Source organism: Littorina saxatilis, linkage group LG13, assembly GCF_037325665.1.
Source record: "Littorina saxatilis isolate snail1 linkage group LG13, US_GU_Lsax_2.0, whole genome shotgun sequence".
In the NCBI taxonomy this organism is placed as follows: domain Eukaryota; kingdom Metazoa; phylum Mollusca; class Gastropoda; order Littorinimorpha; family Littorinidae; genus Littorina; species Littorina saxatilis.
In genome coordinates this window covers 17134445-17156317 of record NC_090257.1, presented here as the reverse complement: position 1 = coordinate 17156317, position 21873 = coordinate 17134445, and the positions used below count along the sequence as shown (strand labels likewise).

Below are 21873 nucleotides of genomic sequence, written 5' to 3'. Positions count from 1 at the left end.
GAGCGAGCATTTTTAAATAAAAAACGCTGGCGCTGGACCCGAGTACGCTCCCCCAGTATGAAAGTTTTTGTCTTGTGCACGTGGATTAAGTAAAAAATTATTTATTTATTTTACACAATTAAAAAAATTATTAGACTCTAATTTAGAGTAAAACAAGAATTAAAAAAAAAATAGACCGTCCATGCCGGGAATCGAACCCGGATCACTTGGATTAAAAAAAAACAAAAAACTATTTATTTATTTTACACAATTAAAAAAAACTATTACAGTAAAATAAAACATTAAAACGTTCATAGTAAACAAGAATTATAAAAAAAAAAAATAGACCGCCCATGCCGGGAATCGAACCCGGATCACTTTGGTCACTGTGTGTCCCTGTCGCTCTCTCTCGTGCTCTCTTGTCTCTCTTTCAGTCTCACCGAGACAAACACTGCATTGTTGTTTCTTTGCCGAGACCAAATCCCCGCACCCGCTGGCTGGCTTGTAAATCATGCTTTTCTCGTCACTCCGTGACGTGTTCGGCTGAGGCTGTTCGCAAAGCGACCAGCCTCCCACCGCAAAAACTCCCACCGTTAAGAGTGGCTTTTGTGTTTTTTGGGGCATTTAGGTCCCAGGTAACATTATGAAGTTTTAATACGATCAATCGGACCTATTATCAAGTTAGTGTATCAACTTTTGAAAGAACTGCGCCCAGTAGTTTCCCAGCAATAAGCCGTTAAGTCGGGACAGACACACAGACACACAATTAAAGTCTGCTGGACCCTCCTACAGCGCACTCGGGGATAATTTATTTCGCGTGGACGTTTAGGTAGCAATTCAAAGTCGCGTCATGGTGCTCGACAGAACATTTCAAATAAAAAAAAATTGACAGCTTGTGAGACAAACATTGTTAAAACAACGAAATAATTAGTTTACAATCAAGACTAATTCAGCATAATTCAAAGTTTTGAAAGTAGGGACCCCGGATGTAGGTTACGCGAAGTGGTTGTACGTATGAGTTAACTGGTGCGTGTAGGATGCAGCGCTTTTCACTTCATGACGGGCAAATAGGCTACCTAAAATCATGCAACCGTGCCCTTTTTGGGATGCTAGTCGACTGAGATATCCGAACATTTGATACTGTTTGTAGCTGTGCCTGTGTAGATTGTCTAGATTGAGTATTGCGCTTAAAAACGACCTGCCGCGACAGGGCTAACATCACATCACATTAGCTGCATCTGACCAAGCCCAAGCAGATGAAGTTTCGGCAAATCGCTAGTTACTTTCAATGAAACCACCACTCCGGTTCGGTCACTGGCAGTCATTTGTTGTATGTTAGATTCAGAGATACACAATAACATGCCGCTATCGAGTAAAACATTTTGAGTAAAAAAAAAAAAAAAGAGTCTTATTACAAATCTAGAGTCTTTAAAACCGCAAACGACTGAAGGCCATCAGTGAATAACGTGGGTCACAAAGGGCTCCCATGGCTCTGGGAGGGGAGGGGAGGGCGGATAATCATTAACCACAAGAAGTGGTGTTGGGTTTACGTGTGGTAAGTGGCCTCTCAAGTGACCCGTGTCATCTAAAGATGTTGAATGCTATTACGAATGTGTTTCATCAGGTTAATAGGGCGGGGATGTAGCTCAGTCGGTAGCGCGCTGGATTTGTATCCAGTTGGCCGCTGTCAGCGTGAGTTCGTCCCCACGTTCGGCGAGAGATTTATTTCTCAGAGTCAACTTTGTGTGCAGACTCTCCTCGATGTCCGAACACCCCCGTGTGTACACGCAAGCACAAGACCAAGTGCGCACAAAAAAAATCATGTAATCCATGTCAGAGTTCGGTGGGTTATAGAAACACGAAAATACCCAGCATGCTTCCTCCGAAAGCGGCGAATGGCTGCCTAAATGGCGGGGTAAAAACGGTCATACACGTAAAAGCCGTGGGAGTTTCAGCCCATGAACGAACAAACAAACATCAGGTTAATGTTGCTGTTTTCTCGAAAAGATTGCATCGCTCCTTCAACCTCCTGTGAGGCCGAGTGGACCTTTAAATAAAGAAAACAACAGATTACAAATAAAACATACCTTTTTAATCCAGCCGGATCTACTTCCTCTACAATTTCTGGCAGCAACATTTCCTGTCAAAAAAAAATCATTGTGTGTGACATGCTTTAAACGATGTCACATCAGTTCAGCATTTTAGAAGAAAAAATAAAAACAATTCCCACACTTCTACACAGAAATATGATTGTTTGCATGTGAATATCATTGTCGGGTAAGGTAAAACAACATGTGCCTGGAAATACTTAGACCCACCAATATCATGTGTGACTGGATGAACTGTTACCAGTGTATAAGTTTTGTGTTTAAGGGCAGGTGGGCGGCCAGTGCAAAATTGATCAAATTGTTCAAAAGACTGTTTTTGATATGTTTGCAGATTATGGTTCCATAACATACCTATAATCCATGTGTTGGTGTTTTTGTCAAAAGTGTCCTATTTATGTGTCAATAAAGACACAATTTGAACATGTGTGGCTTTGATTGTCTTCCAGTGTAGTCGATATTCTCCCCTCAAAATGCCTCATGTAATTTTTGCCTTTCTTTATTTATTCGAACATTTTAAAAGTAAATTTTCATTTGATTAATATACTTACCCGAATCACATATAGCATTGACACAGTCTGAGATGCTAAGGTCTGAAGAGGCTTACCCGTCTAACAATTTTGAATGTGAATCACTTGTAAATTGTTTCTTGTTCACAAAAGCACTAATCAAAAATTTGCTCCAGGGGCTTGCAACGTAGTACAATATATTACCTTACTGGGAGAATGCAAGTTTCCAGTACAAAGGACTTAACATTTTTTACATACTGCTTGACTAAAATCTTTACAAACATTGACTATATTATATACAAGAAATACTTTACAAGGGTAAAAGGAGAAACAGAATCCGTTAGTCGCCTCTTACGACATGCTGGGGAGCATTGGGTAAATTCTTTCTCGTCCCAACCAATATGGGACTCCCCCTAACCCACGGGGGGCTGAAAAAGTCGTATGATCTTGGACACGTGGTGATAGAGGTAGTGTCGTAGTACATATCAATGGGAGGTAACTCTCAGAGTATGGGCCCATTACCATGGCTATTTTTAGCTCTTTTGGTGATGGGGTTGCTTCCCTTTAAAAATGTTGGACGGGTAAGCCTTTTCAGACCTTAGCATCTCAGACTGTGTCAATGCTATATGTGATTCGGAGTTAGAATATGTAATTTAATTGGTGTTTAACGTCGTTTTCAACCACGAAGGTTATATCGCGACGGAGAAAGGGGGGAGATGAGATAGAGCCACTTGTCAATTGTTTCTTGCTCACAAAAGCACCAATCAAAAACTTGCTCCAGGGGCCTGCAACGTAGTACAATATATTACCTTACTGGGAGAATGCAAGTTTCCAGTATAAAGGACCTAACATTTCTTACATACTGCTTGACTAAAATCTTTGCAAAAAATTGACCATATACTATACAAGAAACACTTAACAAGGGTAAAAAGAGAAACAGAATCCGCTAGTCGCCTCATACGACATGCTGAGGAGCATCGGGTAAATTCTTCCCCCTAACCCACGGGGGAGGGGGGGTCATTTTTGCCTACGGTTGCATCTTGGGGGTTGCGATTTCTCTGGCTGTAATTTAGCTAGAGCAATATTGTTTAGGGTAGTTTGTGCAGAATACAACATTCTCTGAGATTACGAAAGGATTTTGTTGTCATTGTTTTAAAGTTATAACCAGATTATTTCAAAAAATCATTTCACAGGGGTTACCCTAAAGTTTGACGGTTGTAACAGAGAAGTGTCCCTGACTCCAAATATAAATATAATAATCAAGATCTGCTTCTATCAAAGCTAACTCACTGTATCAAAGCTAACTTATCCAGTTAACCTAAGACAGAAGGACTACCAAACACAAAATGAAACTTCTTTGCAAGAAAACAAGCTAGTTATCAGGACGAAACAAAAAGAGGTCCATATTAGGAGCCCTTCCCCTATTTGTGTAGTAAGCTCCACATAAAAAGAAGATGTAGATCACTTTGCATTGTTGTGGCTTAGCCACCCGGCTTCGGTCGGGTTGGTGAAGCGGAGGAGAGAAGAGATAGATACAGGAATAAAGGATGCTATGCATGTCACATCTGTTTTGGACTGGATTGCAAGAAAGACGTGTGTGTCTTAATTTGTATGTGTGTCCCGATTCCACGGCACATCAGCATACATCATCATCGATTTAATAGCGAACGAGAAGAAGATCGATCGATTTAATTCTAAATTTTTTTTTTTTTTTAACCTGCTACACAGGGGCTGATTTGTATTCCTCTTCGGTGCACATACACTGTTATTTCCTTCTCCTGCGTCTGTAGGCTGCAACTCTCACGTGCATCCGTTTCTTGTTTGCTTGGTTTGTTGTTGTTTTTGTACGAATGGGACTGATTTTCCGCGTTTGACCGTTCCTCTCCGCCATTTTAGGCAGTCATACTCCGCAGACTATTATTATGACTTCCTTTCGGGACGGTATCCGGGACGGCATAACCACATGTCCACCTGTTAATGAACCCCTTTTTGACTTTTTTTTCGAAGAAGGGTCACAGGACTGCATTTTATTTTGCGGATACGGTCCACACGAAGAAAGCTGTTCTCCAATTTAGATTACATTCTTTTAAATGCCGTTGATTCGGCTTTATTCATTTTTATGTGGAATACGTACCTCTCTAACCTGCATTTAAATTACCATGTTCTCTCTCTCTCTCTCTCTCTCTCTTCCTCCCCCACCCCCCCCCCCCCACCCACTCCCTGTTATATATGCCCCTGTGTAAGGCGGGTGTAAGTGTGTAAACAAGTAAATATCAAGTGGTGCTAGTTGGGGGTAGGGGGGGGGGTTACATTATGGCACTATGAAATAAGGCAATGTGAAATCAAGCTTTGGAAGTGAAACAGTCTTGAATCTAAGTGCAAAAGGGCAAAATAAGCAAAACATAATTTCCCTGAAACCACCATCTCCTTCCTGTTAAACCTCATACTGAAAAAAAGACTAGACAACACCCATATCTCTTCTCAGTAACTTGAGGAGACACACATCATAGAAGCAAATTCATAAGAGCATACAAGCGAAGGGATAAAAGCTGGGAAAACAGAAAATCAGGAAAAACAAGAAATTCCTCCGAGGTAGGAAAAACACCCCCGTCCTTACCATTCTCACTGCCACCAACTGAGAAGGTTATTTCCCTTTGACCATTAATATGTCCCTCTATAAGTCCTTGTAGAATCTTAATCCACCAATAACTCCCTAACCGTGTGTTTGACTGGTCCCAATTTTTGTAAGGACCGTCTCAGGAATGTATAGAACCTGTTCACCAAGTTTGGTGACGATCGGTCCGTTCATTCTTGAGATCTATATGCGAACACAAACACACAAACAAACAAACAAACAAACACATCGACCGAATCCTATACACACCCCTATACCGGGGGTGTAATTAAGCCGGTGGGTCTAGGATCCCCGGAGGGGTCAATGGGGCAGCACGCATGTTTGGGTCAAGGATGGAAATTTAAGCCCCCAAGAATGGAGAGTACATTTAGACACCATTTGAATTTACATGCCAGGAAACACCCAAACACACACACTCACACAAATAATGACGGTTTTTGTCAAAATCCAGAAGCTTATCCAGAAACAATTGTCAAAATACGGAAGCTTTCATCCCTCCTATTGACTGTACTCAATGACACCCCAGACAAGAAATCAGAAGCCCACGCTCAAACAAGACGTGGATGTACCTACCAGCCGCTTGATACGTGCGTACATATCTTTGAGATGGCCGAAGAACTCTTTGCGGAAGCCCAGCAGAGCCGTCTGCATGACACTGGAGGAGCTTATTTTGACAGACCTTAAAGTGGCGGAAGCACTCCCCGGTTTGCTCTGTGACTGAGGGGAGTCTGGTGGTTTCATTTCCATGGGAGAGCCGTTGTCCTCAAATATCTGCTCATTGGTCTCTGATCAGAAAAATGCCAGAAGCTTTGATGGAAAATAATAATCCTTCTACCTTGAGAACGTACATGGACGTGTACTCTGACACAGTGTTTCTTTTTTCTTTTCAAGAACACAGACCTCTCGATCAGTCTCTGTTGTATGTCACACACACGCAAACACATTCGCAACGCGCGCGCACACACAGTGTCTTCTTTACTGTAATCCACCCCTTTTGTAAAATACACCTTTTGTAAAATACACCTTTTGTTAACCAACCAGTCTTTCTCACACAGCAGTAGTACACTCTCACTCACACACAGACACATACACACAGACACATACACACAGACACATACACACAGACACATACACACAGACACATACACACAGACACATACACACAGACACATACACATACACACAGACACATACACACAGACACATACACACACACACACACACACAGACACATACACACAGACACATACACATACACACATACACACAGACACATACACACAGACACATACACATACACACAGACACATACACACACACACACACACACACACAGACACACACACACAGACACATACACACAGACACATACACACAGACACATACACACCGACACATACACAGACAGAGACACACAGACAGACACACACAGACACATACACACAGACACACAGACACATACACACAGACACATACACACAGACACATACACACAGACACATACACATACACACAGACACATACACACTGATACATACACACTGATACATACACACAGACACATACACACAGACACATACACACATAGACACATAAACACAGACACACAGACACATACACACAGACACATACACACAGACACATACACATACACACAGACACATACACACAGACACATACACACCGACACATACACAGACAGAGACACACAGACAGACACACACAGACAGACACACACAGACACATACACACAGACACATACACACAGACACACAGACACATACACACACACACAGGCAGACTTACATACACACAGACACACACACACAGACATATACACACAGACACATACACACACACAGACACATACACACAGACACATACACACAAGACACATACACACACACATCTTTTCTTTATTTGGTGTTTAACGTCGTTTTCAACCATGAAGGTTATATCGCGACGGGGAAAGGGGGGAGATGGGATAGAGCCACTTGTCAATTGTTTCTTGTTCACAAAAGCACTAATCAAAAATTTGCTCCAGGGGCTTGCAACGTAGTACAATATATTACCTTACTGGGAGAATGCAAGTTTCCAGTACAAAGGACTTAACATTTCTTACATACTGCTTGACTAAAATCTTTACAAAAATTGACTATATTCTATACAAGAAACACTTAACAAGGGTAAAAGGAGAAACAGAATCCGTTAGTCGCCTCTTACGACATGCTGGGGAGCATCGGGTAAATTCTTCCCCCTAACCCGCGGGGGGTACATACACAGACACATACACACAGACACACACAGACACATACACACAGACACACATAGAGACACAGACACAGACACACACACACCAGGCTGTTGGCCGTGCTCCAGTTCCTCTCCATGTGGTAGTGATTCAAATTCCTCTCCGATCAATTCGCTTATCTGTACCTATTAACACACATAAAAACAACCCCTGACTTTCACAAATCCTTTTTATATTTAGTCAAGTTTTGACTAAATATTTTAACATCGAGGGGGAATCGAAACGAGGGTCGTGGTGTATGTGCGTGCGTGCGTGCGTGTGTGTGTGTGTGTGTGTGTGTGTGGTGTATGTGTGTATGTGCGTGCGTGTGTGTGTGTGTGTGTAGAGCGTTTCAGACTAAACTACTGGACCGATCTTTATGAAATTTGACATGAGAGTTTCTGGGAATGATATCCCCGGACTTTTTTTCCATTTTTTTCAATAAATGTCTTTGATGACGTCATATCCGGCTTTTTGTAAAAGTTGAGGCGGCACTGTCACACCCTCATTTTTCAATCAAATTGATTGAAATTTTGGCCAAGCAATCTTCGACGAAGGCCGGACTTCGGTATTGCATTTCAGTTTGGTGGCTTAAAAATTAATTAATGACTTTGGTCATTAAAAATCTGAAAATTGTAAAAAAAAAAATTTTTATAAAACGATCCAAATTTACGTTCATCTTATTTTTTATCATGTTCTGATTCCAAAAACATATAAATATGTTATATTTGGATTAAAAACAAGCTCTGAAAATTAAAAATATAAAAATTATGATCAAAATTAAATTTCCGAAATCGTTTCAAAAACTATTTCATCTTATTCCTTGTCGGTTCCTGATTCCAAAAACATATAGATACGATAGTAATATGTTTGGATTAAAAACACGCTCAGAAAGTTAAAACGAAGAGAGGTACAGTAAAGCGTGCTATGAAGCACAGCGCAAACCGCTACCGCGCCAAACAGGCTCGTCACTTTCACTGCCTTTTGCACTATCGGCGGACTACGTTCAGTTTCATTCTGTGAGTTCCACAGCTTGACTAAATGTAGTAATTTCGCCTTACGCGACTTTTTTTCAAATTTTTTTTTTTTTGGGGGGGGGGGGGGGTGTTGCTTTGAATGGAACAACCTGACACGATTTTCCATAAGTTTATTTTGCCATCTTGTCATCCACTACCACATCCGAAATTGGTTTGCATCTTGTCAGTTTTAGGCATTTGGTTTTTGTGGTACAATTTGTGTGTAACAGTGGTTCATACGACGAAAGGACATCCTTGGTAACAACCAAGAGTCTCTCCCCACATTGTAGATGGCCTGTCATGACAGGTATATGTGGTACAATTTGTGTGTAACAGTGGTTCATACGACGAAAGGACATCCTTAGTAACAACCAAGAGTCTCCCCACATTGTAGATGGCCTGTCATGACAGGTATATGTGGTACAGATTTTTAAGTTTTTACTAAATGTTTTAACATAGACTGGGAATCGAGACGAGGGTGGTGGTGTATGTGTGTGTGTGTGCGTGTGTGTGTGTGTGTGTGTGTAAAGCGATTTCGAGAAAACTACTGGACCGATCTTCATGAAACTTCACATGAGAGTGTGTGCATGGGAATGTTATCCCCAGACGTGGTTTTTTTTTCTTTCATTTTATGGATAGATGTCTTTGATGACGTCATATCCGGCTTTTTGTGAAAGTTTAGGTGGCACTGTCACACTCTCATTTTTCAACCAAATTGATTAACATTTTGATCAAGCAATTTTCGACGAAATAAGGACTATGGGATTGCATTTCAGCCCGGAAGCTTAAAATTAGTTATTTAGTTTGCTCATTAAAGTTGTCATTAAAATCAATTTTTCAGAAGCAGATTAAATCTCAGTGTATTCCTCATCTTCTCCTGAATTCAAAAATATATAGATATGTCATGTTTACTCTAAAAATTTGATTAGAATGAAAGAAAAAATATTCAGTAAATACAACGGTCGTATGCTTCGTGAAGACGAGCGTGACCTGTCTCGGTCTTCGGGTATGGTTAGCCAAGACTATCTAAATGTAGTCTCGGCGATGACTGGTTTGTGGTGTCGATCTTCTTAAGTTTGACTATTTTCATATCGCATTGGCAAAAACCAAAATGTTCAAGCATCTGCGCAAGCTGAGCTGATACGACTACACACTCTTTTCTGAGCATACTCCCCCTCTTTCACACTCAGCTCTATATGCGAAGGCCAAACTGTTCAAAAATGGATTGACAGCTTTCTTGATTTACACACACACACCTGCGAACATAAAGAACTTCTTCTGCGTTCGTGAGATGCAACTCCCACGTGTACTCGTTCTTTATACACGAGTTGGCTTTTACGTGTTTGGCTGTTCCCCCCATTTTAGGTAGAAAAGCTGTTTTCAGGTAGAAGCATACCGAATACTTACATGTGTTTATAATCCACCGACCTCAGACAATCATGGATAACAGCAGGGGCGGACGAGGGGGGGGCACAGGGGGCACGTGCCCCCCCCCCCCCGAAAAAAAAAGAAAAAAAAAAAAGAAGAAGAAAAAAAAAAGATTTTTCTATGCTGATTCTATGACCATTTCTAAGTTCAAATGGCACCAGATGGCACCATTTTGCTTCTTTGGGCAAAAAATTTTTCCGGGGGGGCATGCCCCCGGACCCCCCTAGCAAATTCGGGCGCTTCGCGCCCATCACATTCACTTTCGATTCAAAGTGCCCCCCCCCCTTACAAAGCAACTGATCCGCCCCTGAACAGGATCTATTTTGTGCGCATTTGGTTTTGTGTGTGTATGTACACACGAAGGGAGATAAGGCACTAACAGATCTGCACATACATTGACCGGGGAGATGACATAAATCTCCAGCTTTAACCCAACTGCGCAGCCGGGATTCAAATCCCGAATATTCAAGCTTGAAGGCCAACGACCTTACCACTAGCTAATGCACCCGTCAGATCTGAATGTGAGGGTGAAACTGTCGGTTTAAACAGTGGTTTATTTCTCAGTCATATCTTTTCACAAAGCCGTCAATTTTGCATACAGCACATACAAGAAAGGAGTACAACAGGTTAAACTTATAAATGTGCTCAGAGATACAACATTGTGAATTAGCGACACTGTTTACACGGTAAAAAATACCTGCAGCTCGCCATGACGGTTCATGTTGTCTCTGTGCATTCTGGTCATCAAGTCTTGCAATCTCTGCAAGCACAAGGGCATGTTCAACATACGAAACAAACACAACCTATGAATGGTGAAATTCATTGTCTTTATACTAATCAAGCCTAACGATAAGATAAGATAAGATAAAAAAAACACTTTAAAGTCCATTTTCATTTTACACAAACATGGACATTTTTCTTTTGGCACCACATCGCATTTCTAATAAGACAAACACACGATCATTGAAATCATACTTCAAATGAAAAGCTCCTATAGTCTGAAGTTACGGTGTGGCTTCTAACACACTGTCTAAACCATCAACAACTTTAGACAGGTCACGAGCAACACTTTCCCCATTCCTTGCCCTGTCTCTACTTTTGTTTTCTTCTTTTTTTTACGAACTGTGCTTCCGGACCAGTCCTTCAAATATATTTCAAAAACCAGACAACTGCTGACTAAGCACACACACATATTGCGACAGGAACATAACTTATTAGAAACCGTGTCAATACACAAAAGAACACATGCTAACATTCCAAAATTCAGAATTAAAAAAAAAAAGAACTGTAGGTTAATGGAACGTTTATTATTTACAAAACAACAATGTTAATGTAAATGCAACGTTTTGTTTTGTTTCCAATAAACGTTCCATTAACCTACAATTCTTGTTTTTACATGTAGTCAAGTTTTGACTAAATGTTTTAACATAGACGGGGAATCAAGATGAGCGTCGTGGTGTATGTGTGTATGCATGTATATATGTATGTATGTATGTATGTATGTGTGTGTATATGTGTATGTATGTATGTATGTGTGTGTGTGTGTATGTGTGTGTGTGTGTGTGTGTGTGTGTGTGTGTGTGTGTGTGTGTGTGTGTAGAGCGCTTCAGAAAAACTACTGGACCGATCTTCATGAAATTTAACATGATAGTTCCTGAGTATGATATCCCAAGACCATTTGTTCTTTTTTTCGATGCATGTCTTTGATGACGTCATATCCGGCTTTTTATGTCACGCCTTCATTTTTGAACCAAGTTGATTGAAAGTTTGGTCAAGCAATCTTCGACGAAGGCCGGACTTTGGTATTGCATTTCAGATTGGAGGCTTAAACAATAATTAATGAGTTTGTGTTAGGAAACGCTGCCGTTGCTGAACTTTGGTTCAGTTTTGTGTGTTGCATGTAGTTGACTTATTTGTACTTTGTGGGAAAGTACCGATATTATATTTTGTAAACACAATATTTATGTTTGGACGAGAATGCAGGTGAACTTTCTAGTCCTGTCAAAACAAGTTGTTTACCACGTTGTTTTGAGTCGTGGGTTCGTGGCGTTCGCTTGGATTAAGTGCGTCGGCACTTTTGATGTACGTCACAGAGAATGTCACTATTCTAGTCCATGGGCAGTTCATCTAATTTTAGTTGTATCATGTTCGGTCTGGAATATTCTCGAGATTGAGTATTTACTATATAGGCCAGCGCGATTTGTATGTTAAGAGGCTTCTACTTTGAGTTCTGCTACGATGTGCAGTTGTATGTATGGAATGCTAAATAAATCCTCAAACTCAATTTGACGAGTTTTTGTCTGCTGCTGTGAAAACGGGCCACGTAGAATAAAAGAACACAACTATACGACATTTGAGAACTTCGTCAATCTCAAGTGTCGTGTAACAGTTTGGTAATTAAAAATCTGAAAATTGTAATTAAAATAATCTTTTTATTTAACGATCCAAAAATATTTTGATCTTATTCTTTATTATTTGCTGATTCCAAAAACATATAAATACATTATATTCGGATTAAAAACAAGCTCAGAAAATTAAAAATATGAAAATTATGATTAAAATTAAATTTCCCAAATCGATTTAAAAAATTTCATCTTCTTCCTTGTTATTTCCTGATTCCAAAAACATATCTATATGTTTTGGTTGGACTAAAAACAAGCTCAGAAAGTTAAAAAGAATAGAGATACAGAAAAGCGTGCTATCTTGCTCAGCTCAACCACTTCCGCGCTGTACTGACTTGTCAATTTCACTGCTTTTTCCGAAAAGATTACCAAATAACCAAGTGAAGGGCCTTTAGTTTAATGGCACAGAAAGTTTGTATGAACTGACACGGGAATGAATGTTTTAGTAGGGGTACGAAAATGGGTGCAATTTTTGTTGGCAGAGTTTCTATAGACCCACCCGGTGCTCGGTGGTCTGCTGGTTGCAACACGCCTCCAGCTTGGCTGCCATTAGAGAGTGCGCTGTGTTGAGACGTGTGATGGCCTGCTGCATACGCGTCCTCTCTTCCTCCTCTTTTTTCTGCAAGGGTCATCAAAGCTTTTTATTCGTGATGTCAGTTGAGAAATAATATTAACCTTATGCTTTCTAATCATGTCAGATAAAAGCGAGTGGTTACCAGCTACACAAATAAAGAATACTACATGGCTTAATAATGTCCAATACCAGAAAGAAAAAAAGAAAAAAAATACTGTCCAATACCCCCCCCCCCCCCCCCCCCTAGCCTTTAAAAAAAAAATTAGAAAGAGAAGAAAAGAAAAGATTTTTTGGTTGTTTAAATATAAAGAAATACTTATGGCTCAGATTGCCCCAGATTGCCCCATTTTCCTTGATTGTTATCAAAGTTTTTCCGGGGGGGGGGGGGGGGGGCCTGTCCCCGGACCCCCCTAGGAGCCGGCTTTTCTCTAAGTGGCGATTTCAGAAAGTAGATGGGTAATTTGTTGGCTCAGGTTACACCAGATCGGTCAATTGTCCATGTTTTGATCTAAATTTGTCTTCTTAAATTAATTCTTTGGAAGGTGTATTAGGGGAAGTTTCTTGGCTCAGATTGTACCAGTTTGCTCCATTTTCCTTGTTTGTATCAAAAATGTTCGGGGGGGAGGGGGGAGGGGGGGATGCCCCCGGACCCCCTAGGAGGTTCGAATGCTTCACGCCCTCAACTAATCGCTTCGCGTCGTCGAATTGTTCCTAAAAAAACAAAATTGGAACCTCCCCCTAAAAATGATGTGTTCCGGCCCTGCAGACGGACACATATTGAATCCTTATACTCACCAATTACTCAGGTGAGTCAAAAATAACAATTTACTGCGAGCAAATGCTATCATTTTCAACTGCTAAATGGCTCCGGTTTGACCTTGACCTTCACAGACGACCGATGTGTACCAAATGTACGCCATCTTTGGTGAAAATCAGAGGCCATAAGGAGGCGAAGTTTTAATGCTTCTAGCAGAAAAAAATATCTGGCAACATTCTCACCCCCTACCAATCCCACCCCTAACCACCACCCCTACACACACACAAGAAAAACACTTACAGTGAGGCCTGACTTGACCACAGTAACCTCGGTGGTGTCTGCTGTGTTTTTGGATGACAACGTCTCGCAAGAGAAGACAAACTTGCCCTTAGGGTCTTTATCTTCTCTGCCCCCTAGGGGCGCTGGTCTGTCTTCCATGATGGCCACGCTGTTGAACGAAGTAGGGGGCGAAGGGCTGGGTGATCTGCCTCGGATCAACATGTGGGGTGCTGTCCAAACACAGGATAGAACGTATCAGCGTTGCTTCAAGTAGGGCATCTTTGTAGATAAACGTGCCTATATACATCTGACAAGGATCTACCAAACCCTCCTCATATCTGGAGGTTATGAAAACGTGGAAGTCTGCGAAGCTTCAAAACACTAGCTTCAAAAACTCGACCCCGCTGTGACATGACAATGTAACACTGGTCAACCAAAAATTCCACAAAATGTGTAGGTCACCAAAACTCAGCAGTGTTTAAAGTTTCCAAACAATGGTTTCATAACCATCTGATAGAATCGAAAATTTTATAAGTAAATTTTCATTTGATTAATGTACTTACCCGAATCACATATCTAGCATTGACACAGTCTGAGATGCTAAGGTCTGAAAAGCCTACCCGCCTTAAACAATTTTAAAGGGAAGCAACCCCACCACAAAAGTGTAAACGTAGCCATGGTAATGACCACACACCCGGGGAGTTACCTCCCATTGGTGTGTCCTACGTCACTACCGCTACTAAACACGTGGTCAATATCATACGGCTTTAAAGAAAACTAAAAAATCATAAGCGGGGCTGGCGGGAGGGAATTCACTATGTGATTCGGGTAAGTATAGTAATCAAATGAAAATTTACTTATAAAATGTTCGATTAAATTACATATTCTTACTCCGAATCACATATATAGCAGATAGCGTCAACAAGGCGGTGGGAAAGAAAAATCCAACTCACTCTTAAGTCCTTGCCAAAAACTGGCCTCCTGCAATCATGGCAGGAAGAGCTCTGGAGCCGTCCTGACGAACAGCAGAGATGTCTCTCAGATAAAAATCTAAGAAGACATCCTTAGAGCGCCAGTACGCAGTATGCAGTACATCCTCCAGTCTCCTCGACCGCAAAACGGCCAAAGAGGAAGCCCAAGCCCGAGTTTCATGGGCTCGAGCAGAGACAAGGGGAAGGACAGGCTGCGTCCCCCCCCTTGTTCAAACGGCTCCACTCGTACGCATGTTTGATGAGAGCCGACACCCACCGGGCCAGAGTCGTCTTAGCAATATCTTTGTGTCTCTCCGTATTGAGGGAGATAAACAAGAGCTTTTGGGCAGCTGACCTAAGCGACTGCGAACGTGCAAGATAGATGTTAAGGGCTCTAACAGAGCAATTAACCGAATCCGGGTATCCAGGAGCCAGGATGGTAGATAATGGCCTGACATGAACCAAAGGAGATGCTCGCTCCGGAGCCTGATTTTTCGCCAGAAAATCTGGCCGAACGTTAAGGAAACTGAGACGTCAGACTCAAATGAAATATCCTCCGGATTTCCAGAAAGAGCGTGAATCTCACTCCCCCTGCGAGCAGATGCCAACAGCAAAAAGAAACAGGGTCTTACGTGTCAGATTGGGGAAGCTGGCATCTCTTAAAGGCTCGAAATCTGCAGAACGCAGGAATTCTAGAACCAAAAAGAGGTCCCACTTAGGTACAGGAGTACGAGTCCTAATCTCTGAAAGGGACGCGCCCTTAATGACCCCCGAAATGACACCGCTGACATCAATGGACCGACCTATCTGCCGTAAGGTCGCAGAGATGGCCGATCTCCTTACCCTCAAAGGGGAAGCGGAAGCTCCCTGAGAGGACATGAAAGAAAGGTGGTTTGCCACATGCATAGAACGAGGTGCCAAGGCATTCAACCCATGCACATTGCACCAGGAAGCCCAGGCCTTCCAATGTGACGCATAGACAGACGAAGTAGAAGCTCTGTGAGAGCGTTGTACTAAGTCCAGAGTCAGCTCCGATGCACCAGAACGCCTAAGCGAGGACCGTACAACCTCCACGCGTGAAGTTTCAGCAGCTGGGGCTCTACGTGTGGGATGCCGCTTCGAGGCTGCACCAGTTCTCCTCGCGCGAGCGCGAGAGAAATGGGAGGGCCGTGGGAGAGTCTCAGGAGGTCCGCAAACCAAGCCTGAGAGGGCCAAAGAGGAGCGATCAGCAGCAGTGATGGTCCCTCCAGCTCCGCCTTCCTGAGTACTCGGCTGAGCAACTGGAAGGGAGGGAAGGCATAAGCCTCCAGGCCCGTCCAAAGAATGTCCAGAGCATTCGTTCCCAAGCCTCCGGGTCCGGAAATGGCGAGACGAAAACTGGCAGCCTCTTTGAAAACCTGGTGGCAAAGAGGTCCACCAGAGGCTTCTGGACCAGGGCACAGAGACGAGACAGAGCTCCGTGAGTGATGGTCCATCCGCCAGAGTGTTCAAGCTCCCGGGCAGGTACCTGGCTGTGAGAGTGATTTGGTGTTGCCAGCACCAAACCAGGATCTCGCAATCTTGTTTTTTTGTTTGACGGTATTATTAATTGACTGTATTATTATTAAGCAGGTAATACGTCCATAATGTCAAGTACTGTAATCTGCATGTTATGTTAAGCTCCGGCCTTACTTGTAGGCGAACGGTATGTTATATGTCCGTCTGTCTGTTATGTCCTAATGTTGTATATATATATATGTCTTGTATACTTGCCATTTACATAATTATTATAAATGTTGATGGATGAATGATGATACATTGTAGACGGATGCATGTTATTGATTAAAAGCCCCACAATGATGTGCTTGGCAAAAAAAAAAAAGAATCTCGCAAGCCCTGCCCGAGAGCGACGGAGACCGCGACCCTCCCTGCTTGTTGAGATAAGCTGCCACTGTCGTGTTGTCTGTAAACAGACGAACATGTTTGGCCTGAAGGGAGGGTCGAAACTTGTCTAGAGCTAGAGACACAGCCTCCAGCTCCAGCAAGTTGCTGTGCAGCAGCCTCTGTTCTTTTACCCCCCGCGGGTTAGGGGGAAGAATTTACCCGATGCTCCCCAGCATGTCGTAAGAGGCGACTAACGGATTCTGTTTCTCCTTTTACCCTTGTTAAGTGTTTCTTGTATAGAATATAGTCAATGTTTGTCAAGATTTTAGTCAAGCAGTATGTAAGAAATGTTAAGTCCTTTGTACTGGAAACTTGCATTCTCCCAGTAAGGTCATATATTGTACTACGTTGCAAGCCCCTGGAGCTAATTTTTGATTAGTGCTTTTGTGAACAAGAAACAATTGACAAGTGGCTCTATCCCATCCCCCCCCCCCCCCTTTCCCCGTCGCGATATAACCTTCGTGGTTGAAAACGACGTTAAACACCAAATAAAGAAAGAAAGAAAGAATGGGCTTTTCGCTGGGATCCTAATCCATTGTCCGGAAAAGGTAACAATATCATAACATAAAACACACACACACACACTCAATAACATAACACACACACACACACACACACACACACAAACACACAAACACACACACACACACACACACACACAGTCACATGAAAACGCAGCCCACCACAAGAACAGTGGAACCCACCAGGGCTCCTTACGGACGCCCGTCGTAGAGGGTCCCGGGACCCCCGCTTTCAATGTTTAGAGGGTCCATGGACCCCCTAAGCGGAGTTTTAGAGGGTCCCAAGAGTCCTGGATCCCCAAACCCCCTGTGTTTTTATATAACGCATTGTGATCGCGAATAATGTGATCTGAAAAGTGTTTTTTTATCACCAGGATAGTTGAGGAGGATACTTCAAGTTTACCTTGTTAAATGCAACACACAGGCACACTTTCAACTTGCTTTCTGGTCTTTCTATTCTAATGTTAGCTGATGACTACAGTCTAAAAAGAGTTCCTTCGGGACGCACGGTAACGTAAATTCAGTGCGTCCCGGGACCCGCTCTTTAAAGGTTTAGTGCGTCCCGGCCGGGACCCCCTCCATCAATTTCTAGTACGTGATTTCGGCTTCCAGTGCGCATATGACGCAGGGACGCGCACTTTGGGGAGCCCTGACCCACCTTTCCTTGTCTTGACCAAGTTGCAGCCATTGATACTGGGCTGGTCAAGACTATATATGTGTCTCAGACACTTGAGTGACCTCATTTCTTACAATATGACATCATAACATAGTATCATCACCAAGCGTCTAGCCAAGAAAAAAACACCACAAACACTATTAAGCTGTGACCTCAAATCAAACAATGACATCATAGCTCAAATCAAACAATGACATCATAGATCATTTTGCTTTTATTTATTGGTAGCCCAGTTGATATTTTCAGAAGTGATAAATACACACCGTGGACCCTCCCTCGACAATCTGATCCACCTCAGTTAGTACAGCACTTTTGATCCACCTAAAAAGTGAAAAAATGTGGTGGGTTGCTTCCGTCGAACCCATTTGTAGAAAAACCCACCAGCATGATTTGCAAAAAAAGTACAGAAGAAGATGCACAACAGTTTTGACTTGCAAGTGGTACAACAGTCATTATAAGATGTTTGGTGTCTTGTTGACAGACCATGCAGCTTTTTTGTTGGTCCAAGGGGACCATATCGTCTTTTGTTTCATCTTTATCGACCAAGGCCGAAGGCCGCGGTTGATAAATATGAGAGAAAAGGCGATATGCTCCCCGAGGACCAACAACAAAATGCTGGTCTGACAACAAGCCACCAAACATCGTTTTTGTTATCATTTTGGTTGTGCAACAAAATGCACAATAACCCACAGGGAGACGAATTTTTAGAATCCAACTCCGGGCCACAAAGCATCGTCACAGTAGCACGAGATAACACGTCAAACTTGTATGTGACGTAAAACGTAGCTTGTTGACGCTTTTCTTCCAGTCTGAAAATGTACAGAGCTGCGAACATACGTGTGAGTTCAGTAAGTGTTGAGCATATTTCTTTTCTTTTAAGTGTTTATGACTTTTCGTTGTGGATTTTGCAATTACAGAGATAAATTGCAAATTGACCATGAGTCGCCGCGGTAATTATCAACATTGATTGGGTCTTTGAGAGTGAATGCTTACAATCGTTGCCCTCGGAAACACAAATCGAAAGCCGCGATGGTTCCACACATCAAACAACCAGCCTGATTGGCGTTTACTTTGACAATCCACGTTTCACCTGAAAGCTCAAACCCACTCACCACCTCGATTTATTGCATGGGGAACATGAGATTTATTTCCGAGGTGTTTGTGAATGAAAACTCGTGAAAATGATGACAATACCATTTATTGCCCTATACGTCTGTTAGGCCGCTGATTTCGCTCCACCTTTCGGGAAAAAAGGACATTTCTGACTTTTCTGGCCAATACCTTCTTCGTTATTTATTAATTCATCATAATTATAATATACGTTGAAAGCGCAGCCTATTTTGAGTTCATTAATTAGTCTGGCGATGAATTACGTAATGGGGATGTGGGAGAAAAATGCAAGAAAACATCCTAACCCATTGTAAACAGGGCCGGACTAGGGGGGGGGGGGGGTGTGGGGGGGGGGGTAACACCCCCCCCCCCCCCCGGGCTTAAGCATGTACCTCCCAAACGCATTTTTTTCTTCTTCATTGCCTATACATCTTGCTGTCGAATTTACCTTTTTCGTTCAAGGAGAGGCTTCCTTTCCCTCCAGAAACATAAAAAAATTTTTTTTAAAAAAAGGGCTTCGCCCCCTCGACCTCCACCAAGGGGGCTTCGCCCCCTGGACCCCCATCTGTAACCCCCCCCCCCCCCTAGTACTTACCTAGTCCGACCCTGGTAAACCTGGGTACGTGCCTCCTTATGTGCGATTGACATGCTGGGCACGTGCCTCCAACGAAAATCAGAAGGTACATGCAATCAGAATACTGACTGTAACAGTATTCCTTGCTATTTGGGTTAAAAAAGGCCAACGGAAGTGATCTGCCCCGTCGCGATATAACCTTCGTGGTTGAAAACGACGTTAAACACCAAATAAAGAAAGAAAGTGATCTGCCCCTGGCTACCAGCGAGCAGCGAGATTTTGAGCTCTCACTTTTTTCATCCAAAAATTCTTCCTTCGTTCCTATATGATGGACATTCTGGGACTACCAGTTGCCTTAGAGTCAGTTCTGCAGACTCTGGCCTCGAAGTGCTCCCTGTCTTCATGGGACGTGCACAGCAAGGGGAAAACAACGACACTCGTCTTGAGATGGGACAGTGACTGAGCATCCGCCATTGAGAAACACGAACCAGTCACTTTTGCACGGTACCGACGCAAGTCACCGAGCGAACTCAGGCGAGACACGCAGCGTGCGGCGACAAGACAACATCAGGTCAAAGGTCAGTCACACGACGTAAACATAAACAGTGACAGCATTACAAGTGTGGAACAAAACGCTGAGTCCGGTGTTGTTGACAATGTGTTTGAGACCCCACCCATTCCGACGGCACAGCGCCCTGATTACAACAACACCGACAATTACACGTAGGAACCGCCTGATTCTGCAATGGATCAAGACCCTGACACAGATAACACGTTGTGTGACACCAGCGACACGGATTCAGAGAACGACGAGTTCCTACAGTATTGGGAAGATCGGCGCGATACTGCAACCCATTATTTGTCTTCACTCGAGCCTAAGGAAAGAGAGGCAGACACCTGTTGTGAGAAAAGTTGTCCTTGATCATCGCTATGGACACCACTGTCTGTATGCATTGACTGACGGGATGGTGTTTCAGAATGGACTGAGAGAAGGTGTTGTGGAAAACTGGTTTTATTTTACTGAAGAAACTGAAGACACTGATCGACGATACAGCAATATCCTTAGCTGTCTCAGACGATGGTGCTATGTTGACCCGCTTAGGTACGCCGATCAGAAACAACACATGTTTATCATACATACGTGAGAGAGACACTCGTTAGAATAATCGTTCAAATCACATGTGTGTATATCATGTAAATGAGGTCATGTCAAGCAAGTCTGGCATGGACCTGTTTTTCCACTGCTTATGATGCCAAAGTCACCGAGACAAACGTCATTGGGTGCGTCTCAGAAACTGAACCTTTTGTGTGTTCCATAATCAAATTAGCCCACAGTTGAAACATACTGAATTTTAAATCATGATATTGGTATTTTTGAGAAGTAAAATGAATAAAGAAATAATACAAACAAAACTGAGTATTTTGCATGATTATTATGAAGGTTGTTTTGCGAAAAAAATGATTGGATGCGTGAAAAATGGAGGTCTGATCTGTGACATGAACCATCAACTAGTTTTGCACCTCACTACAAGAATCGTTTAGAATATCCAAGGACTGCTATTCTTGTTATGTGTGTTTGGTTTAAGTGTACTTGACAGTTGAAATGTTATTTTGTCCACAGAATTGTTTTTTTAAACGAAATTAATCGCTTGAAAGTTTGCCATCACTTTCGTAACATAGTTTTCCACACGCATGCAACAGCAACAAGTCCTAAATTTGAACTTTAGAATTTGCATATTCATCTTCAACACGATCTTGACATGAAAGGGCATAGAAAATCGCTAAGCTAAATGTTATTTAAAGGCATATGTACGCGCTCCCGTGTTTACAAAGTGTAGTTTGCCCATAATCGATGTCAAACGCACCATAAGACCATGTAATGACGATATGTCGCCATGCGCGGACCATATACATGCATTACAGCTTGTTTTAGAGTCTCAAAAACTTTGGATGTAAACAAAGACGCGGAGTTATTTCCCTTGCGTCAACGCTACCTCTGTTGGCAAATCTATAAATAGGACGATCCAGATCAAAATGAGAATTAACATATCTCAACATTGAAGGGGTCCTAGACCACAATATTTTGCAGGGAACTTAATTTAGCATGTCTCCAGCTGTTGGTAA

The 21873-nt window shown here is 42.5% G+C and overlaps 1 protein-coding gene across 1 annotated transcript in view; it reads right to left on the bottom strand.

Moving 5' to 3' along the window:
* LOC138983737 (uncharacterized) overlaps nt 1-21873 on the bottom strand; it is a 99077-nt gene that overhangs the window by 11413 nt on the left and 65791 nt on the right. Inside the window, exons 15-20 of the mRNA XM_070357044.1 lie at nt 13996-14204; nt 12864-12983; nt 10660-10722; nt 7586-7664; nt 5802-6013; nt 2067-2119 (exon numbers count right to left, since the gene is read on the bottom strand). Coding sequence (XP_070213145.1) covers nt 2067-2119; nt 5802-6013; nt 7586-7664; nt 10660-10722; nt 12864-12983; nt 13996-14204 — 736 coding nt within the window. The remainder of the gene's footprint in view (nt 1-2066; nt 2120-5801; nt 6014-7585; nt 7665-10659; nt 10723-12863; nt 12984-13995; nt 14205-21873) is intronic.